Source organism: Gopherus evgoodei, chromosome 12 (genome assembly GCF_007399415.2).
Source record: "Gopherus evgoodei ecotype Sinaloan lineage chromosome 12, rGopEvg1_v1.p, whole genome shotgun sequence".
NCBI classification, from domain to species: Eukaryota; Metazoa; Chordata; order Testudines; family Testudinidae; genus Gopherus; species Gopherus evgoodei.
This window is the reverse complement of record NC_044333.1, coordinates 43,921,510-43,945,056: the sequence shown is the minus strand read 5'-3', so window position 1 is coordinate 43,945,056 and position 23,547 is coordinate 43,921,510. Positions and strand designations below refer to the sequence as shown.

Here is a 23,547-nt window from a genome sequence, read left to right as displayed (position 1 = left end):
CTTGTCTCCCAAGACCAATATCAATGGTTCACCATGTGTAGCTGCCCCATTAATACCAACAGCAAGCTTGAATTGTATCTTTCTATGGCATGCAGCAGGGCAGACACCACAGTGTCATTATCAGATTCACAGCTCATGAAATACTGCAGGATCAGCCGCACTGTGTTTGTAATGCTCATCACAAGACTGGAGAGCAGTGCAGGATCCATGCTTTCAGACAAATGGCAGATGCACAGTTTACAGGGGCTGTTGAAAAGTGGCGCAAAACGTAGCAGGAAGCCCATGGAATGATGGGATGAAGAAAACTGCATCATGGGATGCTGAGCCCAACACCACGATTCACTGTGATCCCTTCCCAGAGCACCCAGCAGCAGATGGTGGGGAGCTGCACAGTGGGATAGCTATCCACAGTGCACTGCTTTCTCTGTCAATGCAAGAGCACCAACTGTGGATGCACTCTGCCAACACAAGGATCATTATGTGGACATGCAAAAGTGGTTTAATTACACCAGTGGATGATCGCCGACCTAACTTAAGTCAACTTAACTTTGTAGTGCAGTCATAGTCAGAGTGTCACAGATAAATATCAGGTGGCACAGAGTATTTAGCATAAGTAGTTACCACATATTGTAAGAGCCCATTCCAGGTAAAGTGGCCAGTTAACACCTCAGTCATCGGACATAGTGAGTTACAGATTGTTGTAATAAGCCATAAATCCAGTGTCTTTATTAAGACCATGATTGTTAGTGTCTAGTAAAGTTATGAATGTGAGCTCCCAGGCTTGGCTTTGGAAGGTGATTGTGACAGGGAATCACCCCACTCTTGCCTCTTTTCTAGCCACACACCACTCAAAGACCTACTTCTGGCCAAACACCCTGTGTGCAATTTATTTACAATGTTCTCTCCTCCATCCTTACAAACTTGTGCAGCTCTGTATTTCCAATAGCATATACTCCTTAGGTATCTTCCCACTGAGAGATCTGTCCTGGCTCCGACTCTTCAAAAGTGAAATCCAGGCAAGCTGCATGGAAACTTTTTAAAGACACCATAACAGAGGCTCAATTTAAATGTATACTTCAAATTAAAAAACATAGTAAGAGGACCAAAAAAGTGTCACCGTGCCTAAACAACAAACAACAAAGTAAAGGAAGCAGTTAGAGGCAAAAAAAGACATCCGTTAAAAAGTGGAAGTAGAGGAAAATAGAAAGGAACATAGATTCTGGAAAGGGAAGTGTAAAAATATAATTAGGAAGTCCAAAAAAGAAATTGGAAGAACGGCTAGCCAAAGAGTCAAAAAGTAACAGCAATTTTTTTTTAAATACATCAGAAGCAGGAAGCCTGCTAAAGAACCAGTGGGACCACTGGACATCAAGATGCTAAAGGAGCACTCAAGGAAGATAAGGCCATTGCGGAGAAACGAAATGAATTCTTTGCATCGGTCTTCACAGCTGAGGATGTGAGGGAGATTCCCAAACCTGAGCCATTCTTTCTAGGTGACAAATCTGAGGAACTGTCCCAAACCAAGGTGTCACTAGAGGACGTTTTGGAACAAATTGATAAATGAAACAGTAATAAGTCACCAGGATCAGATGGTATCACCCAAGAGTTCTGAAGGAACTCAAATGTGAAATTGCAGAACTACTAATTGTAGTCAGTAACCTATCATTTAAATCAGCTTCTGTACCAGATGATTGGAGGATAGCTAATGTGACACCAATTTTTAAAAAAGGCACCAGAAGCAATCCAAGCAATTACAGGCAGGTAAGCCTAACTTCAGTACTAGGCAAATTGATTAAATTCTATAGTAAAGAATAGAATTTTCAGACACACAGATGAACATAATTTGTTAGGGAAGAGTCAACATGGTTTTTCTAAAGTGAAATCATGACCTCCTAATCTACTAGAATTCTTTGAAGAGGTCAATGAGCATGTGCACAAGGACAATCCAGCGGATATAGCATACATAGATTTTCAGAAAGACTTTGACAAGGCCCCTCACCAAAGACTCTTAAGCAAAGTAAGTTGTCATGGGATAAGAGAGAAGGTCCTCTTGTGGATCAATAACTGGTTAAAAGATAGCAAACAAAGGGTAGGAATAAATGGTCAGTTTTCAGAATGGAGAGAGGTAAATACTGGTGTCCCCCATAGGTCTGTCCTGGGACCAGCACTGCTCAACATATTCATAAATGATTTGAGAAAAGGGGTAAACAGTGAGGTGGCAAAATTTGCAGACGATACAAAACTACTCAAGATAGCTAAGTCCAAAGCAGACTGCGAAAACTTGCAAAGGGATCTCATTAAAGTGGGTGACCGGGCAACAAAATGGCAGATGAGATTCAATGTTGATAAATGCAGAGTAATACACGCTAGAAAACATAGGCCCAGCTATGTTACTAATCTATTAGAGTTCTTTGAAGGGGTCAACAAACATGTGGACAAGGGGGATCAAGTGGACATAGTGTACTTAGATTTCCAGAAAGCCTTTGACAAGGTCCCTCACCAAAGGCTCTTACGTAAATTAAGCTGTCATGGGATAAAAGGGAAGGTCCTTTCATGGACTGAGAACTGGTTAAAAGACAGGGAACAAAGGGTAGGAATTAATAGTAAATTCTCAGAATGTAGAGGGGTAACTAGTGGTGTTCCCCAAGGGTCAGTTCTAGGACCAATCCTATTCAATTTATTCATAAATGATCTGGAGAAAGGGTTAAACAGTGAGGTGGCAAAGTTTGAAGATGATACTAAACTACTCAAGATAGTTAAGACCAAAGCAGATTGTGAAGAACTTCAAAAAGATCTCGCAAAACTAAGTGATTGGGCAACAAAATGGCAAATGAAATTTAATGTGGATAAGTGTAAAGTAATGCACATTGGAAAAAATAACCCCAACTATACATACAATAAGATGGGCGCCAACGAGTCAGGAAAAAGATCTTGGCGTCATCATGGATAGTTCTCTGAAGATGTCCACGCAGTGTGCAGAGGCAGTCAAAAAAGCGAACAGGATGTTAGGAATCATTAAAAAGGGGATAGAGAATAAGACTGAGAATATATTATTGCCCTTATATAAAACCATGGTATGCCCACATCTCGAATACTGTGTACAGATGTGGTCTCCTCACCTCAAAAAAGATATTCTAGCACTAGAAAAGGTTCAGAAAAGGGCAACTAAAATGATTAGGGGTTTGGAGAGGGTCCCATATGAGGAAAGATTAAAGAGGATAGGCCTCTTCAGCTTGGAAAAGAGGAGACTAAGGGGCGATATGATAGAGGTATATAAAATCATGAGCGATGTAGAGAAAGTGGATAAGGAAAAGTTATTTACTTATTCCCATAATACAAGAATTAGGGGTCACCAAATGAAATTAATAGGTAGCAGGTTTAAAACAAATAAAAGAAAGTTCTCCTTCACACAGCGCACAGTCAACTTGTGGAACTCTTTACCTGAGGAGGTTTTGAAGGCTAGGACTATAACACTGTTTAAAAGGGAACTGGATAAATTCATGGTGGCTAAGTCCATAAATGGCTATTAGCCCGGATGGGTAAGGAATGGGGTCCCTAGCGTCTGTTTATCAGAGGATGGAGATGGATGGCAGGAGAGAGATCACTTGATCATTGCCTGTTAGGTTCACTCCCTCTGGGGCACCTGGAATTGGCCACTGTTGGTAGACAGATACTGGGCTAGATGGACCTTTGGTCTGACACAGTATGGCCACTCTTATGTTCTTAAGTTCAGCTATTCAGATAAAATGATGGGGTCTGAATTAGCTGTTACCACTTGAGAGAGAGAGAGATCATGGAATCACTGTGGATAGTTATCTGAAAACATCCACTCAATTTGAAGCGGCAGTCATAAAACCTAACAGAATGTTGGGAATCATTAAAAAAGGGATAGATAATAAGACAGAAAATATCATATTGCCTCTATATAAATCCACAGTATGTCCACATCATGAATACTGTGTTCAGATCTGGTCGCCCCCTCTCAAAAAAAGATATATTAGAATTGGAAAAGGTACAGAGAAGGGGTATGGAACAGCTTTCATATGAGGAGAAATTATTAAGACTGGGACTTTTTGGTTTGGAAAAGAGACGACTAAGGGGGGGACATGACAGAGGTCTATAAAATCATGACTGGTGTGGAGAAAGTAAATAAGGAAGTGTTATTTACTCCTCCTCAAAACACAAGAACAAGGGGTCACCAAATGAAAATAATAGGCAGCAGGTTTAAAACAAACAAAAGGAAGTACACGTCTTCACACAATGCACAGTCAACCTGTAGAACTCAGTGCCAGGGGATGTTGTGAAGACCAAGACAATAACAGGGTTCAAAAAAGAACTAGGTAAGTTCATGGAGCCTAGATCCATCAATGGCTGTTAGCCAGGATGGGCAGGGATGCCAAACCACATTCTAAAGTGTCCCTAACCTGTTCGCCAGAAGCTGGGAATGGACGACAGGGGATGGATCACTTGATGATTACCTGGTCTGTTCACTCCCTCTGAAGCACCTGGCATTTGCCACTGTTGGACGATAGAATACTAGGCTAGATGGACCATTGATCTGATACAATATGGCCATTCTTATGTTCTAAGACTCAGTCTCTTCCCCCAACTTGGCACTTCCTTCCTGTACCTTTTCTACTTTTTGGGTTAATTAGCCTTGTAGCTCTCTCCAGTCCATCCCCAATTGCTCAACTGGACACAGTTTTGCCCCTCAGGTTTACTCCAGGGTGATTTAATTGGTGATCCAGTTATCAGAGTGTTGGTACAGCTACTGTTGCCCAGCACTGTCATAGTACTCTGAAGGTTTCCTTTACGGATGAGGACTGATCGGTCAAATACAAAGTGACTGCCTTGTGAAAACGGTTCACCCACAGGTGATCTGGTGTTTTTGTCTTTCAGCATCTTTCTGTGAGTTCATGCGAGAGCATAGTGATTGTCTCATTTCACCCACACATTTATTAATGGGGTGTTTAATGCACTGGATGAGGCACACCATATACTGTGATAGGCATGCGCAGGACCCATGTATCTTGAAAGGTGTATTGTGTTCATCATCATAGCAGTGGAGATATGTCTACAGATTTTGCATCTCTTGTTATGGCAGGATTTCGTGCTGCTTTGAGTTGGTGCGTTCAGGTCAGTGCGGAGCTTTCCTCTGATGATGACAACTAACTCTACCTACATTAGGTCAATGTACTGCCACTGCAGTAATTATTGCAATTTTTCACATCCACACTACCCTTCTGTTGGTGGTGCGCATGCTCACCAGGAGCACTTGCCTCAACTTACGGGGGACAGTTTGGGGGGCTGAGAGGCCGGGCTCCCAGCTTGGAGCTTGGTGCCAAGTTGACAGGCAATGTAAGTAACACAGCGTCTACACAAACACTGCGTTACTCTAAGTATATAGACCTCAGTGTTACAACTCTTATGTAGGTGGAGTAATTAAGCTGGTGTAGTGAGGGAATTACATTGGCAGAAGCAACAATGTAGTATAGATCAGGGTTTCTCAAACAGGGGTCACCGCTTGTGTAGGGAAAGCCCCTGGCAGGCTGGGCCGGTTTGTTTACCTGCCCCGTCCACAGGTCTGGCTGATCGCGGCTCCCAGTGGCCGCGGATCGCTGCTTGGGCCAATGGGAGCTGCTGCAAGTGGCAGCCAGTAAGTCCCTCGGCCCGTGCTGCTTCCAGCAGCTCCCCGGAGCAGTAATCTGCAGCCAGTGGGAGCCGCGATCGGCCGGACCTGCGGACGGGGCAGGTAAACAAACCAGCCCAGCCCACCAGGAGCTTTCCCTAAAAGAGTGGCGACCCCTGTTTGACAAATCCTGGTGTAGATACTTAAGAAGTTAGGTCGATGTAAGCTGCCTTATATTGACATAACTCCGTAATGTAGATCTGGCAATATTTATAGTGGAGAACAATAAGAAGTTTATCATCAAAAATTCAAGGAATAGTGAGTAAGCGGAAGCAAACGGTTACATATAAAACAAAATAACAAAAGACTTTCTAGAAACTGAACTTAACTAACAGGCTAGCTTTCTGTCTAAAATTTCTCTCACCACCGAAGTCCTCTGCAGCATTTTCAACCAAAGTTGGGTGAGATGCCATTTTCATGAATGTAAACACACTGCTTGTTTACTTCCTGGGTCCAGAATAGGAGGGTGTATTCTTTACCATCTACCTATACTCCCTATAGTTCACTGTCTGTATTCAGAGACTGTGGCCTTGTCTACACTATGCGTTTATACTGAATTTAGCAGCATTAAACCGATTTAACCCTGCACCCATCCACACAACGAGGCCCTTTATATCGATATAAAGGGCTCTTTAAACCGGTTTCTGTACTCCTCCTCGACGAGTGGAGTAGCGCTGAAATCGGTATTGCCATGTCGGATGAGGGTTAGTGTGGCCGCAAATCGACAGTATTGGCCTCCGGGCGGTATCCCACAGTGCACCATCGTGACCGCTCTGGAAAGCCATCTGAACTTGGATGCACTTGGCCAGGTACACAGGAAAAGCCCAGCGAACTTCTGAATTTCATTTCCTGTTTGGCCAGAGTGGAGAGCTCACCAGCACAGGTGACCACACAGAGCTCATCAGCACAGGTAACAATGCAATGTCCTGAGGATTGAAAAAGAGCTCAAGCATGGACCGCACGGGAGGTACTGGATCTGATCACTATATGGGGAGAGGATTCCATGCTAACAGAACTCCGTTCCAAAAGACGAAATGAACAAACATTTGAAAAAATTTTCAAGGCCGTGATGCAGAGAGGCCACACCAGGGACTCAGTGCCATGCCATGTGAAAGTTAAGGAGCTCAGACAAGCCTACCAGAAAACCAAAGAAGTAAATGGAAGGTCTGGGGTAGGGCCAAAAACATGCCGCTTCTACACTGAGCTGCATGCAATTCTAGGGAGGTTCGGCACCAGTTCCCCACCCCTGTCCGTGGATTCCAAGGTGGGGGTGGTAATCTCAGCCATGCCTGAGGATTCTGCGGACGGGGAAGATGAGGAGGAGGAAGAGGAGGACGAGCTTGCAGAGAGCACACAGCACTCCGTTCTCCCCAACAGCCAGGAGCTTTTTATCACCCAGACGGTATTACCCTCCCAACCCACTAGCCCAGACAATGAAGCCATGGAAGCGACCTCTGGTGAGTGTACCTTTCTAAATATAAAACATGGTTTAAAAGCAAGCGTTTTTTAATGATTAATTTGCCCTGAGGACTTGGGATGCATTCGTGACCAGTACAGTTATTGGAAAAGTCTGTTAACAGGTCTGGGGATGGAGCGGAAATCCTCCAGGGACATCTCCATGAAGCTCTCCTGGAGGTACTCCAAAAGCCTTTGCAGAAGGTTTCTGGGCAGGGCAGCCTTATTCCGTCCTCCATGGTAGGACACTTGACCACGCCATGCAAGTAGCAAGTAATCTGGTATCATTGCATGACAAAGCCTAGCTGCATATGGTCCCGGTGGCTGCTGGCATTCAAGAAACATCTGTTCTTTATCTCGCTGTGTTATCCTCAGGAGAGTGATATTGTTCATGGTAACCTAGCTGAAATTCAGGAATTTAATTAAGGGGCAGACATGGTGTCATAAACAGATAGTTAAGGGTTAATGTCTCTTTTACCTGTAAAGGGTTAAGAAGCTCAGTAAACCTGGCTGACACCTGACCAGAGGACTAATAGGGGGACAAGATACTTTCAAATCTTGGTGGAGGGAGGTCTTTTGTTTGTTCTCTTTGTGGTAGTGTTGTTCGCTCTCGGAACTGAGAGGGACGGGACATCAATCCAGGCTCTCCAAATCTTTCTGAATCAGTCTCTCATGTTTCAAACTTGTAAGTAACTAGCCAGGCAAGGCGTGTTAGTCTTATGTTTGTTTTCTCAACTTGTAAATGTTTCTTTTTGCTGGAAGGATTTTACCTCTGTTTGCTGTAATTTTGAACCTAAGGCTGGGGGGGGGGGGCCCTCTGGTCTATAGGAATCTGATTACCCTGCAAAGCATTTTCCATCCTGATTTTACAGAGATGATTTTTATCTTTCTTTCTTTAATTAAAAAAATTTTTTTTTAAGAATCTGATTGATTTTTCCTTGTTTTAAGATCCAAGGGGATTGGGTCTGGACTCACCAGGGATTGGTCGGGGGGAAAAGGAGCGGGGATGGTTAATTCCTCCTTGTTTTAAGATCCAAGGGATCTGTGTTCACCCGGGAATTGGTGAAACCTCTCAAAGCAACCCAGGGAGGGGAAAGTTTGGGGGGGACAGAAAGTGCCCTAGACAGTGAAATTCTGGGTGGTGGCAGTGTTACCAGATCTAAGCTAGTAATTAAGCGTAGAAGGGTCCATGCAGGTCCCCCACATCTGTAACCTAAAGTTCAGAGTGGGGAAAAAACATTGACACATGGCCATTCCTACTGGGCTGTTTGCCTGTTCCTTAAAAGAAATCCTTCCTTGAAGGCAGCCACGCCGGGGAGCAGGGGGGCAGATTGGCGCTGAGTTTTTTCGCGTTTAGCTAGCAGTGATTTTTCATGATACCAGCCACGCGGTCGGGAGAGGGATAAAGCGATCATCCCAGAGAATTGGATGGGTGGGTGGTTTCTGCTGCTGCACGTTAACAGGAAAGAAGCAGCACTGAACGGGATTTGCTTGGTATTTGGGAAAGGAGGGCACTGTGTACATGAAGGCCGCAGAAGTCGAAAGACAATGGCTTACCATGGATGCCTGCAAGCTGAATTCTGCTGCCCAGACCTGTGTCTGTGAGATCTCTAACACAGAGCCGCAGGCACTCAATATTAAGATACAAAATGCGACCTTGTAGTGAAATCACATGTGCTATGTAAGGTGAATAGTGTTGTTCACCATGAAAGAGTATAAGCATTGTTCTGTAAAATGTATCTTTTTGAATTCTTCTCTCCCTTTTTTCCCTCCCTCATGCAGCTGCAAATTTTTCAAGCCTCCCTACTCCATCCCGAAGGTTATCTCAGATAAGGCGGCGGAAAAAAAAAGACGCAAGACGAAATGTTCTCGGAAATCATGGAAGTGACCTGCAATGAAAAAGCTCATCTGAATGAGTGGAAGGACGCAGTATCAAATTACAGGAAAGATGACAGCGAACGTGAGTACAGGAGGGACGCTTGAGATGAGAGGTGGTGGCAGGAAGATGAGAGGTGTAGGCAGGAAGATCAGTGGTGGCAGGATGCAACGCTGGGGCTGCTGCATGATCAAACTGACATTCTCCGAAGTCTGGTGGACCTTCAGGAACAGCAGCAGGATCACAAAGTGCCGCTGTAGCCCCTGTGTAACCACTCTCACCATGTTCCATATCCTCCTCACCCAGATGTGTAAAAAAGCGTGGGGGAAGGCTTCGTGCACCCGCCCACTCCACCCCTGTGGACAGCCCAACCAAAAGGCTGTCATTACTTTGAATTTTTTTTAGTGGCCTTTTCTTCCCTCCTATCCTCCTCCCAAACCACACCCGGGCTACCTTGTCAGTTCTCTCCCTCTTTTTATAATGAATTAATAAAGAATACATGATTTTTAAATGTTAATGACTTTATTTCCTTAGAAAGCAAGCTGTAATCGAAGCTGGAAGGTGGGTTGCTTACAGGGAATGAGTCAATCAAGGGAGGGTGTTCATCAAGGGAAAACAAACACAGCAGTCAGACCGTACCCTGGCCCGTGATTAAACTCATTTTCAAAGCTTCTCTAATGCGCACCGCTTCCTGGTGTGCTCTTCTAATCACCCTGGTGTCTGGCTGTGCGTAATCAGCAGCCAGATGATTTGCCTCAGCCTCCCACCCCGCCATAAAGGTCTCCCTCTTACTCTCACAGAGATTGTGGAGCACACAGCAAGCAGCAATAACAATCAGGACATTGATTTGGCTGAGGTCAGAGTGAGTCAGTAATGTGCGCCAGCGCGCCTTTGAACGGCCAAATGCACATTCTACCACCATTCTGCACTTGCTCAGCCTGTAGCTGAACAACTCCTGACTACTGTCCAGGCTGCCTGTGTATGGCTTCATGAGCCATGGCATCAAGGGGTAGGCTGGGTCCCCCAGGATAACTACAGGCATTTCAACATCCCCAACTGTTATTTTCTGATCTGGGAAGCAATTCCCTTGCTGGAGCCGTTTAAACAGAGTAGTGCTCCTGAAGACGCGAGCGACATGAACCCTTCCTGGCCATCCCACGTGGATGTTGGTGAAACGTCCCTTGTGATCCACCAGTGCTTGCAGCACCACTGAAAAGTACCCATTGCGGTTTATGTACTGGGTGCCCTGGTGCTCCAGTGCCAAGATAGGGATATGGGTTCCATCTATTGCCCCACCACAGTTAGGGAATCTCATTACAGCAAAGCCATCCACTATGACCTGCACATTTCCCAGAGTCACTACCTTGCGCAGCAGCAGCTTAATGATTGCTTTGGCTACTTGCATCACAGCAGCCCCCACAGTAGTTTTTCCCACTCCAAATTGATTCCCAACTGATCAGTAGCTGTCTGGCATTGCAAGCTTCCAGAGGGCTATTGCCACTCGCTTCTCAACTGTGAGGGCTGCTCTCATCTTGGTATTCTGGCGTTTCAGGGCAGGGGAAAGTAAGTCACAAAAGTTTAATGAAAGTGCCCTTACGCATACGAAAGTTTCGCAGCCACTGGGAATCGTCCCAAACCTGCAAAACTATGCAGTCCTACCAGTCTGTGCTTGTTTCCCAGGCCCAAAATCAGTGTTCAATGGCTAGAACCTGCCCCATTACCAGCAGGATCTCCAAAGCACAGAGGCCGCAGTTTGAGAGAATTCTGTGTCCATGTCCTCATCACTCTCGTCGCCACGCAGCCATAGCCGTCTCCTCCTCGCCTGGTTTTGCAGGTCCTGGTTCAGCATAGACTGCACAAGAATGCGCAAAGTGTTTACAACGTCCACGATTGCGGTCTTGAGCTGAGCAGGGTCCATGCTTGCTGTGCTATGGCGTTTGCACAGTTCACGCAGGAAAAAAGGCGTGAAACGGTTGTCTGCTGCTTTCACGGAGGAGGGGGGAGGCTGTACCCAGAACCACCTGCAACAATGTTTTTTGCCCCATCATGCACTGGGATCTCAACCCAGAATTCCAAGGGGCGGGGGAGACTGTGGGAACTATGGGATAGCTATGGGATAGCTACCCACAGTGCAACGCTCTGGAAATCGACACTAACATCGGTACATGGACGCACACCACCGAATTAATGGGTTTACTGTGGCCACATGCACTCTACTTTACACAATCTGTTTTAAAAAACCGGTTTCTGTAAAATCGGAATTATCCCGTAGAGTAGACGTACCCTGTATAACCACCTGTAATTCGTTTTTCCTCAGTGCTCCTTCCCTGCTGACTTCACATCTCTTTGATAACTTTGTATGTAAATAGGCATCCATTTATAATGCTGAATTTACTTGTCTGCCAGAAAACTCGTTCTTTCACTCCTGCTGGTGATTCGTTCCATAATACAAACTCTAAGAATATATTTTCAGTGTATATATACACAACTCCTTACGCAGTATCTGTACATACATTTCACACTATATTAATAACCAGTGTGATCCTGGCTTTCATGTAAGCCCACACATGACGTTTTTAGTGCACCAGAATGTATGTACCAGAATCAGGACATTCCTGTAACACACTGGTCAGTTGGCATTAGGGCCTCCTTGGGTCATACTGTGAAAGTCACTCTTGGGTTCTCAGTAAGGGTCACAGAGCAAGAGGACCTGCCTCAACAGTGATGCCTTTACTCTGTCTGCACTCAAACCAAGACATAGGGCAAGTCTATAACCACAGATGAGAGGTGTTTAAGGGTCAAGACAAAAGTCAAATAACTCACTTGAACAGGTTGCCAATCTGGCTTGGCAGGTGAAGAACCCCATTACAGGAAATGTTGAGTTCAGTCAGAGTGGAGATCTCACACAGTAATATAGGAAGCTCCCCCAGCATATTATGGGACAGGTTCAGGCCTTTCAGCTGAGAGAACCTAAATGTCAAGTGTACAAATTATTCATAAAGCATAGTGGTTAGTGACAAATACACATACAAGGACAAGCACAAAGGTTCTCTGAAGTAGTCCAAGTTCTTTCCTAAATATGACATCTCTTCTTCTCAAACGAGCAATAGCACAGCATTTCCTGCACCAAACAGGCTGTAATCCATCAATAATATATACCTAAGGCTAAGATTTTGTCATGGACATTTTTACTAAAAGTCACAGACAGGTCACAAGCAAAAAAGAAAAATTTATGGAAGATGTGACCTGTCCGTGACTTTTACTAAAAATATCCCTGACAAAATGGGGATCTGCAGGTCCCCACACTGCCTGAAGTGGGACAGCTGCACAAGGGCTAGGAGCCGCCCGCAGCAGCTGGGGGGTGCGAGGTATCCTTATTGCCTGCAGCACCACAGGCCCATGGCAGTGGGGAGCTCAGGGGTTCCCCTGCCACAGCTGGGAGCTGCGGGGTTTTCTGCTGCCTGCAGCAGCCGGAAGGTCAGGGGTTCCTCCGCCACTGGAGGCTCTGGGGGCCCCTGCCGCGGCCAAGAGCTCAGAGGTTCCCCCACCACTGCCATGAGCTCGGGAGTACCCCGCCATCTGTGGCAGCTTGGAGCTCTGGGGCCACCAGAGGCGGTGGGGTACTTCACAGTTCCCTGCCCCCACGGGTAGTGGGGAACCCTGCAACTCCTGACCACCACAGGTTGAAGTCACAGAGGTCGCTGGGTGTCACAGATTCCGTGACTTCTGCAACCTCTGACTAAATTGTAGCCTTATTCATAACATTAGACTTCTCTTGTCTTACCCAATATAGAGCAGAAGTAAAGTCAGGTCAACCCAGCTATGTTGCTCAGGAGTGTGAAAAATGCAGAGCTAGGTAGTTAAACCGACCTAAACCCAGGTAGACAGTTCTAGGTCAATGGAAGAATTCTTCAGTCGAACTGGCTACTGCCTGTTGGGGGGAAGATTTACTACAGCAACAGGAGAACCCTACACTGAAGCGCTGTAGCAGTGCAGCTGCAGTGTTTCTAGTGTCGACAGACTAAGAGTTACATAACACTCCCATCTCTTTAAACTCAGAAGCAAAGCAGACAAGTATCTGTCTGCTAGATAAATACTTTGGATTAGGGACTATAAATGTTAGAACAGGAGATTAACTAGCCCCAAACTCACTGACAAACTGGGAGGCTTTTAACTAGTTCCAGCCAGCCCTTGATTGCCTTCAGGTGGCCCAGTCAATGCAGCTATCTCCACTGCCTTCTAGTAAGATCTTAATTGACCCCAGGTGTCTTGATTAACAAGGAGCAACTGCCATTTGATTACCATGGTACTAGGGATTTGGTTAGCCTGGGGCTAACATACCTGTTCCTTACTACTTTACTGTAGCCATCTGGCCTTGCCCCATCACAATATGCATGTCTAGTGTAGATGAGGCTGTTGTAATTTTAACATATATGTTAGCTGGTCAAGGTAAACCTGACACGTTAGCTGTCTAGGTTCCCCCCAGGGTTTATTCACAGATTACCTCTACCTGCTAACACATGCTAAAAATACACCTTTTTCACTAGTGAAGACAAAGCCTCAGAGACTGGCACAAAGAACGAAGACTCTCTAGAAATGGAAAGCTAATACCCTACTGTAACTAAGCAGAAGTAGTACCTACCCAGCTTGGCTCTTGATGAGCACAAGAATAGAAGTACCATGCAAACTGTTTCTTTTGTTTTATTTGGATCTTTGTTCTGTATTCTTACTAAATCCCAGCTACCTCCATGACACCACTGATTTCCTGAGGAAACTACAATGCATTGGTGACCTTCCAGAAAACACCATCCTAGGCATCATGGATGCAGAGGTTCTCTACACTAACATCCCCCACACAGATGGAATACAAGCTGTCAGGAACACTATCCCTGATGATGCCATAGCACAACTGGCTGCTGAGCTCTGTGCCTTTATTCTCACACACAACTATTTCAAAGTTGATGACAATATATATCTCCAGATCAGTGGCACCGCTAGGGCACCCGCATGGCCCCACAATATGCCAATATTTTTATGGCTGACCTGGAACAATGCTTCCTCAGCTCTCGTCCACTCACGCCCCTTCTCTACCTACGCTACATTGATGACATCTTCATCATCTGGACCCATAAGAAGGAGACTCTGGAAAAATTCCACGATTTCAACAGCTTCCACCCCACCATCAACCTCAGCCTGGACCAATCTACATGGGAGGTCCACTTCCTAGACATGCAAATAAGTGATGGTCACATTAACACCACCCTATACCGAAAACCTACCAACCTCTATGCCTACCTTCATGCCTTGAGCTCCCATCCCGGGCACATCACACAATCCATTGTCTACAGCCAAGCACTGAGGTACAACCGCATCTGCTCTAACCCCTCAGACAGAGACCAACACCTACAAAATCTCCACCAAGCATTCTCAAAACTACAATACCCACATGAGGAAATAAGGAAACAGATCGACAGAGCCAGATGTGTACCCAGAAGCCTCCTACTGCAAGACAAACCCAAGAAAGAAACCAACAGGACTCCACTGGCCATCACATACAGTCCCCAGCTAAAACCCCTCCAATGCATCATCAGGGATCTACAATCCACCCTGGACAATGATCCCACACTTTCACAGGCCTTGGGTGGCAGGCCAGTCCTCGCCCACAGATAACCTGCCAACCTGAAATATATTCTCACCAGTAACTGCACACTGCACCATAGTAACTCCAGCTCAGGAACCAATCCATGCAACAAACCGCGATGCCAACTCTGCCCACATATCTACACCAGTGACACCATCACAGGACCTAACCAGATCAGCCACACCATCACCAGTCCATTCACCTGCACATCTACCAATGTAATATACGCCATCATATACCAGCAAGGCCCCTCTGCTATGAACATCGGCCAAACTGGACAGTCTCTACAGAAAAGGATAAATGGACACACATCAGATATTAGGAATGGCAATATACAAAAACCTGTAGGAGAACACTTCAACCTCCCTGGCCACACTATAGCAGACCTTAAGGTGGCCATCCTGCAGCAAAAAAACTTCAGGACCAGACTTCAAAGAGAAACTGCTGAGCTTCAGTTCATCTGCAAATTTGACACCATCAGCTCAGGATTAAACAAAGACTGTGAATGGCTTGCCAACTACAAAACCAGTTTCTCCTCCCTTGGTTTTCACACCTCAACTGCTAGAACAGGGCCTCATCCTCCCTGATTGAACTAACCTCATTTATCTCTAGCTTGCTTGCATATATATATATCTGCCCCTGGAAATTTCCACTACATGCATCTGACGAAGTGGGTATTCACCCACGAAAGCTCATGCTCCAAAAAGTCTGTTAGTCTATAAGGTGCCACAGGATTCTTTGCTGCTTTTACAGATCCAGACTAACATGGCTACCCCTGATACTTACTAAATCTTGTTTTTAAAATTCTTTGGGAATGTCGCATACACTGCCTCAGAGTTAAAACAGTCCACCTCTAACAAGAAACTCCCATGCTCAACATTCTGTCTCATAGGTATAGACTAACGATTCCTCTTGCGTAAGGTGTGTGACTCCTTTCTCAAGGCTATGGTCTGAGACATATGGATATCTAGTGATCATGCATGAGAAATCAGTTTAAAAGGCAGAAAGTGGAAATGCCCACTAAGCTGCATCCTGGGCACAATAGTACTAGTCTCACACATTTATACCAGATTGGATACTGGCCACTGAGATGCAGATCTCCTTAAACTCCTTTCTTTTGGGGAGTTTCAGCTTCTTTGGGCAATGACACCTGCCAGGGAGAGAGACAAGAAGTCCAGTTTTTGGCATATTAAGTCTAGAATGCAGACTTAATTGCATAGCCAACGGCAATCAGTCTAAGGATCCTGCCACACTGCTGCTCCTACCCAGGGACAAGGAAAACAAATAGCATCTTGAAAGCTGCTCAGGAAATTTCATTATTCTCATGTCATGGTTTCTAGTTTTTTTTTCTCACTTTTCAAATACTACAACAGACTCTGAAAGGTCTAAAAGGACCATTACAGTTTCTCCAGCCAGAAAATCTACTATTATCACTGCAACTAAGCAGGTAGGAAACCAAGATAAGCTTAGAAACAGAAAAACCTGGATAATAAACTAGACTCTAGCCCTTGATGAAAATGCACAGAAATGGCATATTCTTTCACCTGTACCTATGGTCACCTGAATATTTCATTGCTCTGCAGGAGGAGGGAGACCAAATACTATGGAGACGGGCACCTAAAAATACATGGAGAAATTAGAGGAGCATTTTGCAGATTTCCAAAATAATCCTGCCACAGGAACACAGCTATTTGATTATGTTGCTGTAGGACACCAGTTGGCTTTCAATATTTCACAAAGTAACTGCCAGAACCCCTTGTTAGGAAGTAAAAGAAGACAGGGACCTGCAGGAAGAAAGAATGCCCCGCTCCATCCTTTACAACGGAGTCTGATTTATTTTGGGATTTGTTTTTAAAGTTCTCTTATTTTTAGGTCCATTTGGGTCCCTACACTCTCCTACTTATGGGAGCCAGTTGTACCCAGAATACAATCCATCATGCATCTCCCACTACCCAGTAAATGGCTGATTACAAGTTCTCAATGTAAAGCTGGAGTCTCGCAGTCAGGACCAATTCTGAATTTGTGACAGCATTAAAGATTAATTAAAATGGGCTTCTTTTATACTTGCATTCCTTAGTACAAGCTTTTACTCGACTGTTTTATCATATTCTCCCTCAGCATTTGTTCTTATATCTAACTATGCTGCCAGACTGTTTATCAAATGGCATTATAATCACCATCATATCTTCTCTATGTAACAGCATATCACCACACAAGGTTCAGCACAATCATCCTTAATATGAAAGGAACATGTGGAAGGACAGCTTGTACATACTGTAAATTGCCGGAAGTTGAACAGTGAATGGAGACAAAAATTATATTTTCTAGTCTTCATCACCTTGAGGTAGGCAGAATCGTCCCAAAGACCAATCTCTTACAAGCCTGCCAACTTCCCACAAGGACCATGGACCCTCAGTGTACTCCTGCCTCCTCACCCGACTGTATATTCCAGAACCGCAAAATGTAATAGAAAATAGTTCTCTGCAGACCTGCAAAGAGAGTCAAGACCCCCTGATCCATCCAGTCGCATAAAGTTGTGTCGCAGGTTGAGGTAGGTGATGTCTTGACTGTAGAAGAGATGCTCAGGTACCTCCTCAAGGCTATAACAAGACAAATCAACTGTGCTGAGTCTCTGAGACACCACCTGAAAAAAAGAAAAGGGAAACAGAGTTACAGCTACATTTACAATTTTCTTTCCAGTTCAATTCAATGAAAGTTTATTGGTGGAACAAGCTAGACAAGTGCCAACAAAGCACAAGAAAATGAACCCCCTCAGGTATCTATCAGAGGCAAATTCAGCCCACCCAGAACAGGTTTACAAATGGTGTTTAGGATTTAATCCCAGGCTTGTATGTTGCTACTGTCCATTCCTGTCGGCAGGCACATACACAAGCATGGAGAAGGGCACAGGAAAGGCACTGCTCTGACTTGCATACATTTTTTGATTCAGAATACCAGCCAACCTAAACTGCAGGGGAAATCCAAGGTGAGACAAGTATCTAATTTATCTTGGGCTTTAGTGCCACCGCCTATCTGCATAATATCTGAGCACCTTCAACATCAGACAGAATGGAAACAGTGATTACCCAGTAGGGTTTCTTTGCCAGAGGACATTGTGAAGGCCAAGACTATAAGAGGGTTCAAAAAAAATTAGACAAGTGCATGGAGGATAGGTCCATCAATGGCTATTAGCAAAGATGGGCAGGGATGGTGTCCCTAGTTTGTTTGCCAGAAGTTGGGAATGGGTAACAGGGGATGGATCACTTGATTATCTGTTCTGTTCACTCCCTCTGAAGCACCTGGCATTGGCCACTGTTGGAAGATAGAATACTGGGCTAGAGGGACCTTTGGTCTGACCCAATATGGCCGTTCTTATGTTCTGTTTGCTTGTATTTGGAGTGCTGTGAATGCCATTCTTTTTATGCTGGAAAGGTACTATCAAAGAAGAAGGTTTTGCAACATTTCCTAGAGGTGCTCACTTTGAGCTTTTTGATCTGCACTCTCCCACAGGAGCAAAACTCTCTTGGCAGTTCGAAGATTGATATTTGGTCTCTTATGCAGCTGGGTGTAACAAGGCACTGGTCCTTGGATGCACACGCACCCATACGAAGATTGGCCTCCTTTCACAGAATTGCTTTTCAAGTGAGGGGTCTAAGGGAATAGCAAAAAGTCGTGTGACTATGTAAAAGGGCATGCTGAGAGATATAAGGACAGCTTGTGTTCCATTAGGAAGACTCAAATGAAATCAGGATAGAGACAATTTTCCACAGTTCCCAAGCAGAGGGAAAGGAACCTGCTGGGAAGGTGATGGTCAAACTAGATGATCTCAATGCTCTCTTCTATCCTTGGATTTTATGACTATGAAAAAAAATTCAGTTGAGAGATTTGCAGGAAGAAAATCTCAGCTGGGACAGGATTATAAAGGGAAGTTCTGGAAAGAGGGCAAAACCCTGGTAAACACCTGGAAGGACTACTGAGCACTGGGAAGGTCTAAAAGGAACTGGTGAGCCTGGAAAAGCAGGGTGGGCTAACTATTATTTTGAGAATAAACCAGACCCCATAAGGCAAGAGTAATTCAAAAGCACCAACTATGGTGGTTTAACTAGAGGGAAGGGGAGAAAGGAGCTAAACTGAGGCAACAGATGGGTCCAGTGCCAATAAGCCGCTACTACACTGGGGAATGATCTATTAACTGCTTTGACAATTGCAACCTCTGCCTTAAACTTGCATTGGAAGCAAACTGGAAGCCAATGGAAGAAGCAGACAGCTGTATTCTGTATCATCTGCAGTTTCTGCATTATTTTCACAAATTATTATACTACATAAGAGCAAACTCTTTAGTAGTGAAAACACGTATACGCTGGCATATATGGTGGAAGCCATACATTTTACACAAGAAGCCTTTGTTAGCATTCAGGCCAATCAATGTAAAGCAGAGAACAACAAATGCAAGTCAAACACAGAAAAGATCTAGCATGGAGAAATGGGATGTTTTATACGCCAAAGCAAACATAAGAGATTATCTCTTAACCTGTATTTCACATCAGAAGCTGAAACTATCTAAGGCCTGAGTTAGCACAGCCCATCAATCACCAATAAACATGCTCTGTGGATCAGACCAGTGCTCCATCTAGTCCAGAATTCTCGCTTTGACAGTGGACAATACGTTTCAGATGAAGGTGCAAGAAACCCTGTAACAGACAGTCATGGAATAACCTGTTCACAGAGAAACATCGTCTGGCAGTTAAAGCCTGGCTCATGACTGAAGCTTGATGGTTTACATCCCATTTTTAATTCTACCTAATGTGACTGTGGACGCCCTTACTACCTGTATAACATCTCGTCTTTGTTGAATCCTGAAAAACTCTTGGCTTTTGGTTAAACAAAAATGTATTTCCTTAGATTAGATTTAAATGTATTGCCTTTCAGTGTCATTGAAAGTCCTCCTGGTTCTCTAGTCTGCAAAATGACCAATAAGAGTGCCTCATTACAGCAGACTTTCCAGATCTCTAATAAATTTCATCCTTTTCTCTGGCTATTTCTGGTATATCACTAGTTCCCTCACTGTGAGTTTGGGCTTCACAGTGAGATCCCTTGCTCAAAGTCCTCTTGCCCAGACAATGGTAATGTCAACTCTAGAACCTCCTGAGTCTCAGGACTGATTCCACTAGGGTGTGGCACCAGTGAAACATAGAATCAGAAAAGCAGAATAGGCTTCCCCGCTATAATGACAAAGCCACTCTAAGGAGGTGCTGACAAGGTGAGTATCTCTGGAACGGACTCACTACCAAAGCCTGGAACAAAAGGAACAGGGGATGCTGCAACAGCCAATCTCAGGGGCTAAGACCGGATAACAGCACACCCAATATGGAGGATGCAGTGGATGCCAATCTGACCAGTGACAAAGAGTCCAGTGCTAAAGGTCCTGATGCAGGGATCTCCAACGCCAGGAGTACCGAAGCAAAGAGACCCAATATAAAAACACAAGTCTGATATAGCCAATACCAAATGAGTCTGTGCCAATGCACCTGAAGTATCTGATACCCAAAAATCCAACAATGAAGAGGGTCTCAGACACCCAGGTTGGCACAGCACCAAGTTGTGAGAGTCATGCTCATTTTTTCTGCTTCTTCCTTACTTGCAAGGAGAGAAAATGATGCCAGAAATGCAATCCCTTCAGGATTTAATGGGCCTGCCACATGAACAGGATGTTGAAGTGAAGCTCAACATTGAAGCCATCCCCTTCTGACTCTGCTCTGATGTGGAATAAGAATGTGGACCTGAACAGAATCCACCTCCTCTGGTCATATTTGGATTCTGTGCTAACTCAAATCCAACAGAGATGCTCTCTGTGAGTCTAGCACATTGTTCAGGTGGATGCAGCCAAGGCAATAGGAAGACTTATAGACTGCTGTAGCTGGGAAGAAAGAGAAGTTAGTCTCTGGGATTAGTTTTGAAGACCGCAATAAACTTCAGATGCTTGGTTAATATGAATAGTGCTATCAGTGTGGGATAGCGCAGAACTACAGCTCATAGCTGCTACACAGGTGACCTTGGTACTCTCTAAGAACACAAGTTAGAAGCTGTTCTCAAGAGTAAGCCTGTTCCAAAACTCTCCAAGCTTTCTTTCCTCTTGCCCCGTATCAGAGCACCCACACCTATAGCTTATTAGGCCTCACCGTAGATGCCTGCCGGTGCCATCTCTGGTACTCTGATAGCATTTCAAAGCAAACATGGTAGGTTTGAGCTTGTGCACCAGCAGAGCTGAAAGCAAGCGAGTGCTGCCGACGCTTCACTTCTTCCACCTGAAATGGGAGAAATAAGAACAAAAATAGCTTCGCAATTAAACAATCTGAAATGTGTGTGTGTGGGGGGAATGTTAAACAAAACCAATACAAGACACTCCACAAAGTACAGTCAAGTTAGTTCCCTCTGGCTGATAGACAGCAAGAACTGCTTTTCAGAACCTCTCTGTTGAAACAGATCAATTTTTACAGTAGGGGTGCTGAATGTAGAAACCATGTATTTTGTTTGTTATTACTACTTCAAGCCAGGGAGTGTAGTAGCACCCCCAGCACCATAAGTGCGGGAACTAGGGGAACAGACCTGATAAGTAGTTACTTCTGGGTCACGGTAAATTGCTGGACAGAACCAATACATGTAAAAGTATCATGTAATTTATGGCTGAAGCACAGAACCTGCATTCCTTTCACTGTTTTATTAAACTAAAGATTGCCTAGTAAATAAGCAGAGAGGAGTGAGGCAGATGTATTCGAACATCTTAACACAGGCTCTCACTAAAGAGGCCTAGATTGACTTCTTGTAGGGAACATAATTCCTGGTGGCCCCTTCATTCTCACATCTTACCTACAGGAAACTAACAAAGAACCAGTTAGGCCCAAGAGCCTCACCTTCCCTCCAACAAGAGGCAGAATGTGCATCTTTCCTGTATGGCAATCCTTCACTGAGGATACGATGAGGCAGGTGCCACAGAGAATGACCAAGCGTTCTGCCCACTTGTGCAACTGTGTCTTCCCTTTGCGCACACTATAGACCCCAGACAGAAGGATTCGGTCTAGTTGCTCCACTTGACATGGCTTTTCTGAAAAGAAAATGGTACTTTATCATCCACTTTTCACTGGATTCTTCATTTCCAGCTTATGGGAATAATTAGCACCAAAAAATCGCATGCAATCTCAGCTATTAAAACAGACAACTATAGGTAAATCAAGGCAGAGTAAATAGTGCTAGACTGAGAACAGAGTCTCATTTGCAGGATAAATAGCCTGTAATAAACAATGCAATAATATTTACAAATATTTTGTAAAGAGAGGAATGATTATATATTGTTATGCTTAAAGACATTAACGGCTGCAGTCAAGTGTGTCTGATCTACATGCAATCACAGACACCATTAAAGTTGATGGGCATGCCAGCCAACCTTCATTCTGGCTAAATGAAAATGCAGTTAAGCTCCTTTACACAGGGCTTGGCTACACTGGAGAGTTGCAGCGCTGGTGATGGGGTTACAGTGCTGCAACTCACTCTGTGTCCACACTTGCAAAGCACAGCCAGCGCTGCAACTCCTTGGCTGCAGCGCTGGCTGTACACCTGGTCTGCTTGGGGTGTAGCTATTCCAGCCCTGGTGATGTAGCGCTGGTCATCAAGTGTGGCCACCAAAAGCGCTTTTATTGGCCTCCAGGGTATTAGGAGGTATCCCAGCATACCTTTTCAGCCACTCTGCTCAGCGTTTCGCACTCCACTGCCCTGGGCTCAGGTGACCCGCCCTTTAAATGCCCTGGGAATTTTAAAAATCTCCTTCCTGTTTGCTCAGCCAGGTGTGGAGTGCAATCAATCAATCAATCAATCACTGACCATGCCTCCACGCCCCAAACAGGAACACCTGCAAACTGCAGGACCTCATCAGTGTCTGGGGTGAGGAAGCTGTGCAGTCACAGCTGCGCTCCAGCCGTAGAAATTATGATACCTATGGGCAGATATCAAAGTCCATGCTGCAAAGGGGCCATGAACGGGACGCGTTGCAGTGCAGGGTTAAAGTAAAGGAGCTGCTGAGTGCCTATTGCAAAGCCCGTGAGGGAAACCGCCGCTCAGGAGCTGCCCCCACGTCCTGCTGTTTTTACAAGGAGCTGGATGCCATACTTGGGTGTGACCCCACTGCCAATCCGAGGACCACGATGGAGAGTTCAGAGCAGGGAGAAGAGGGGGAGGGTGTAGAGGAAGCAGAGAGTGAGGCTACTGGGGTGGAGGGAGACACCCCGGAGTCCCAGGAGGCATGCAGCCAGGAGCTCTTCTCAAGCCAGGAGGAAGCTAGCCAGTCACAGCAGCTGGAACTTGTTGGTGAAGAAGAAGCAGAGGAGCGGGTTCCTGGTAAGCAGCTTTTATTTTCAGGATGAAAATGTTGGGGGGGGGGGGGAGGTAAGGCTGCATGCATGCATGCCTAGATGTGGAGTAGCCCATTGATGTGGTCTATCACGCCTCGGTAATCTCTTCAAAAGTTTCAGCCAGAGCATGGGCAATGCGCTTGCGCAAGTTTATAGGGAGAGCCACCGTGGTCCTTGTCCCAGTCAGGCTAACGCGTCCGTGCCACTGTGCCGCGAGGGGTGGGGGGACCATTGCTGCACACAGGCAAGCTGCATAGGGACCAGGGCAGAATCCACATTGCTGTAGAAGACCCTCCCTCTCTTCCCAGGTAACACGCAGCAGTGATATATCTGGCAGTAGAAAATCCTGTTGAAAATGTAGGGATAGTGTTCAGTGCAGGTCCTCCCCAGCTGCTCTCTGCTTTCCCCAATGCACAGAAACCCCAGTGAGCCCTGACTCAAGCAGCTCCCCTTCCCGGAGGAGTAACTGCTGTGGCAATTGTGG

At 45.2% G+C, this 23,547-nt stretch overlaps 1 protein-coding gene across 6 annotated transcripts in view; it reads right to left on the bottom strand.

The window, feature by feature from the left end:
• The window catches only part of PHLPP2 (PH domain and leucine rich repeat protein phosphatase 2), a 147,161-nt gene that overhangs the window by 63,289 nt on the left and 60,325 nt on the right, over positions 1-23,547 (bottom strand). For all 6 annotated transcript variants that reach the window (XM_030581528.1, XM_030581524.1, XM_030581529.1 and 3 more), the window contains exons 4-7: positions 21,573-21,763; positions 20,841-20,966; positions 17,151-17,305; positions 11,844-11,990 (exon numbers count right to left, since the gene is read on the bottom strand). In XM_030581528.1, the coding sequence (XP_030437388.1) occupies positions 11,844-11,990; positions 17,151-17,305; positions 20,841-20,966; positions 21,573-21,763 (619 nt within the window). The remainder of the gene's footprint in view (positions 1-11,843; positions 11,991-17,150; positions 17,306-20,840; positions 20,967-21,572; positions 21,764-23,547) is intronic.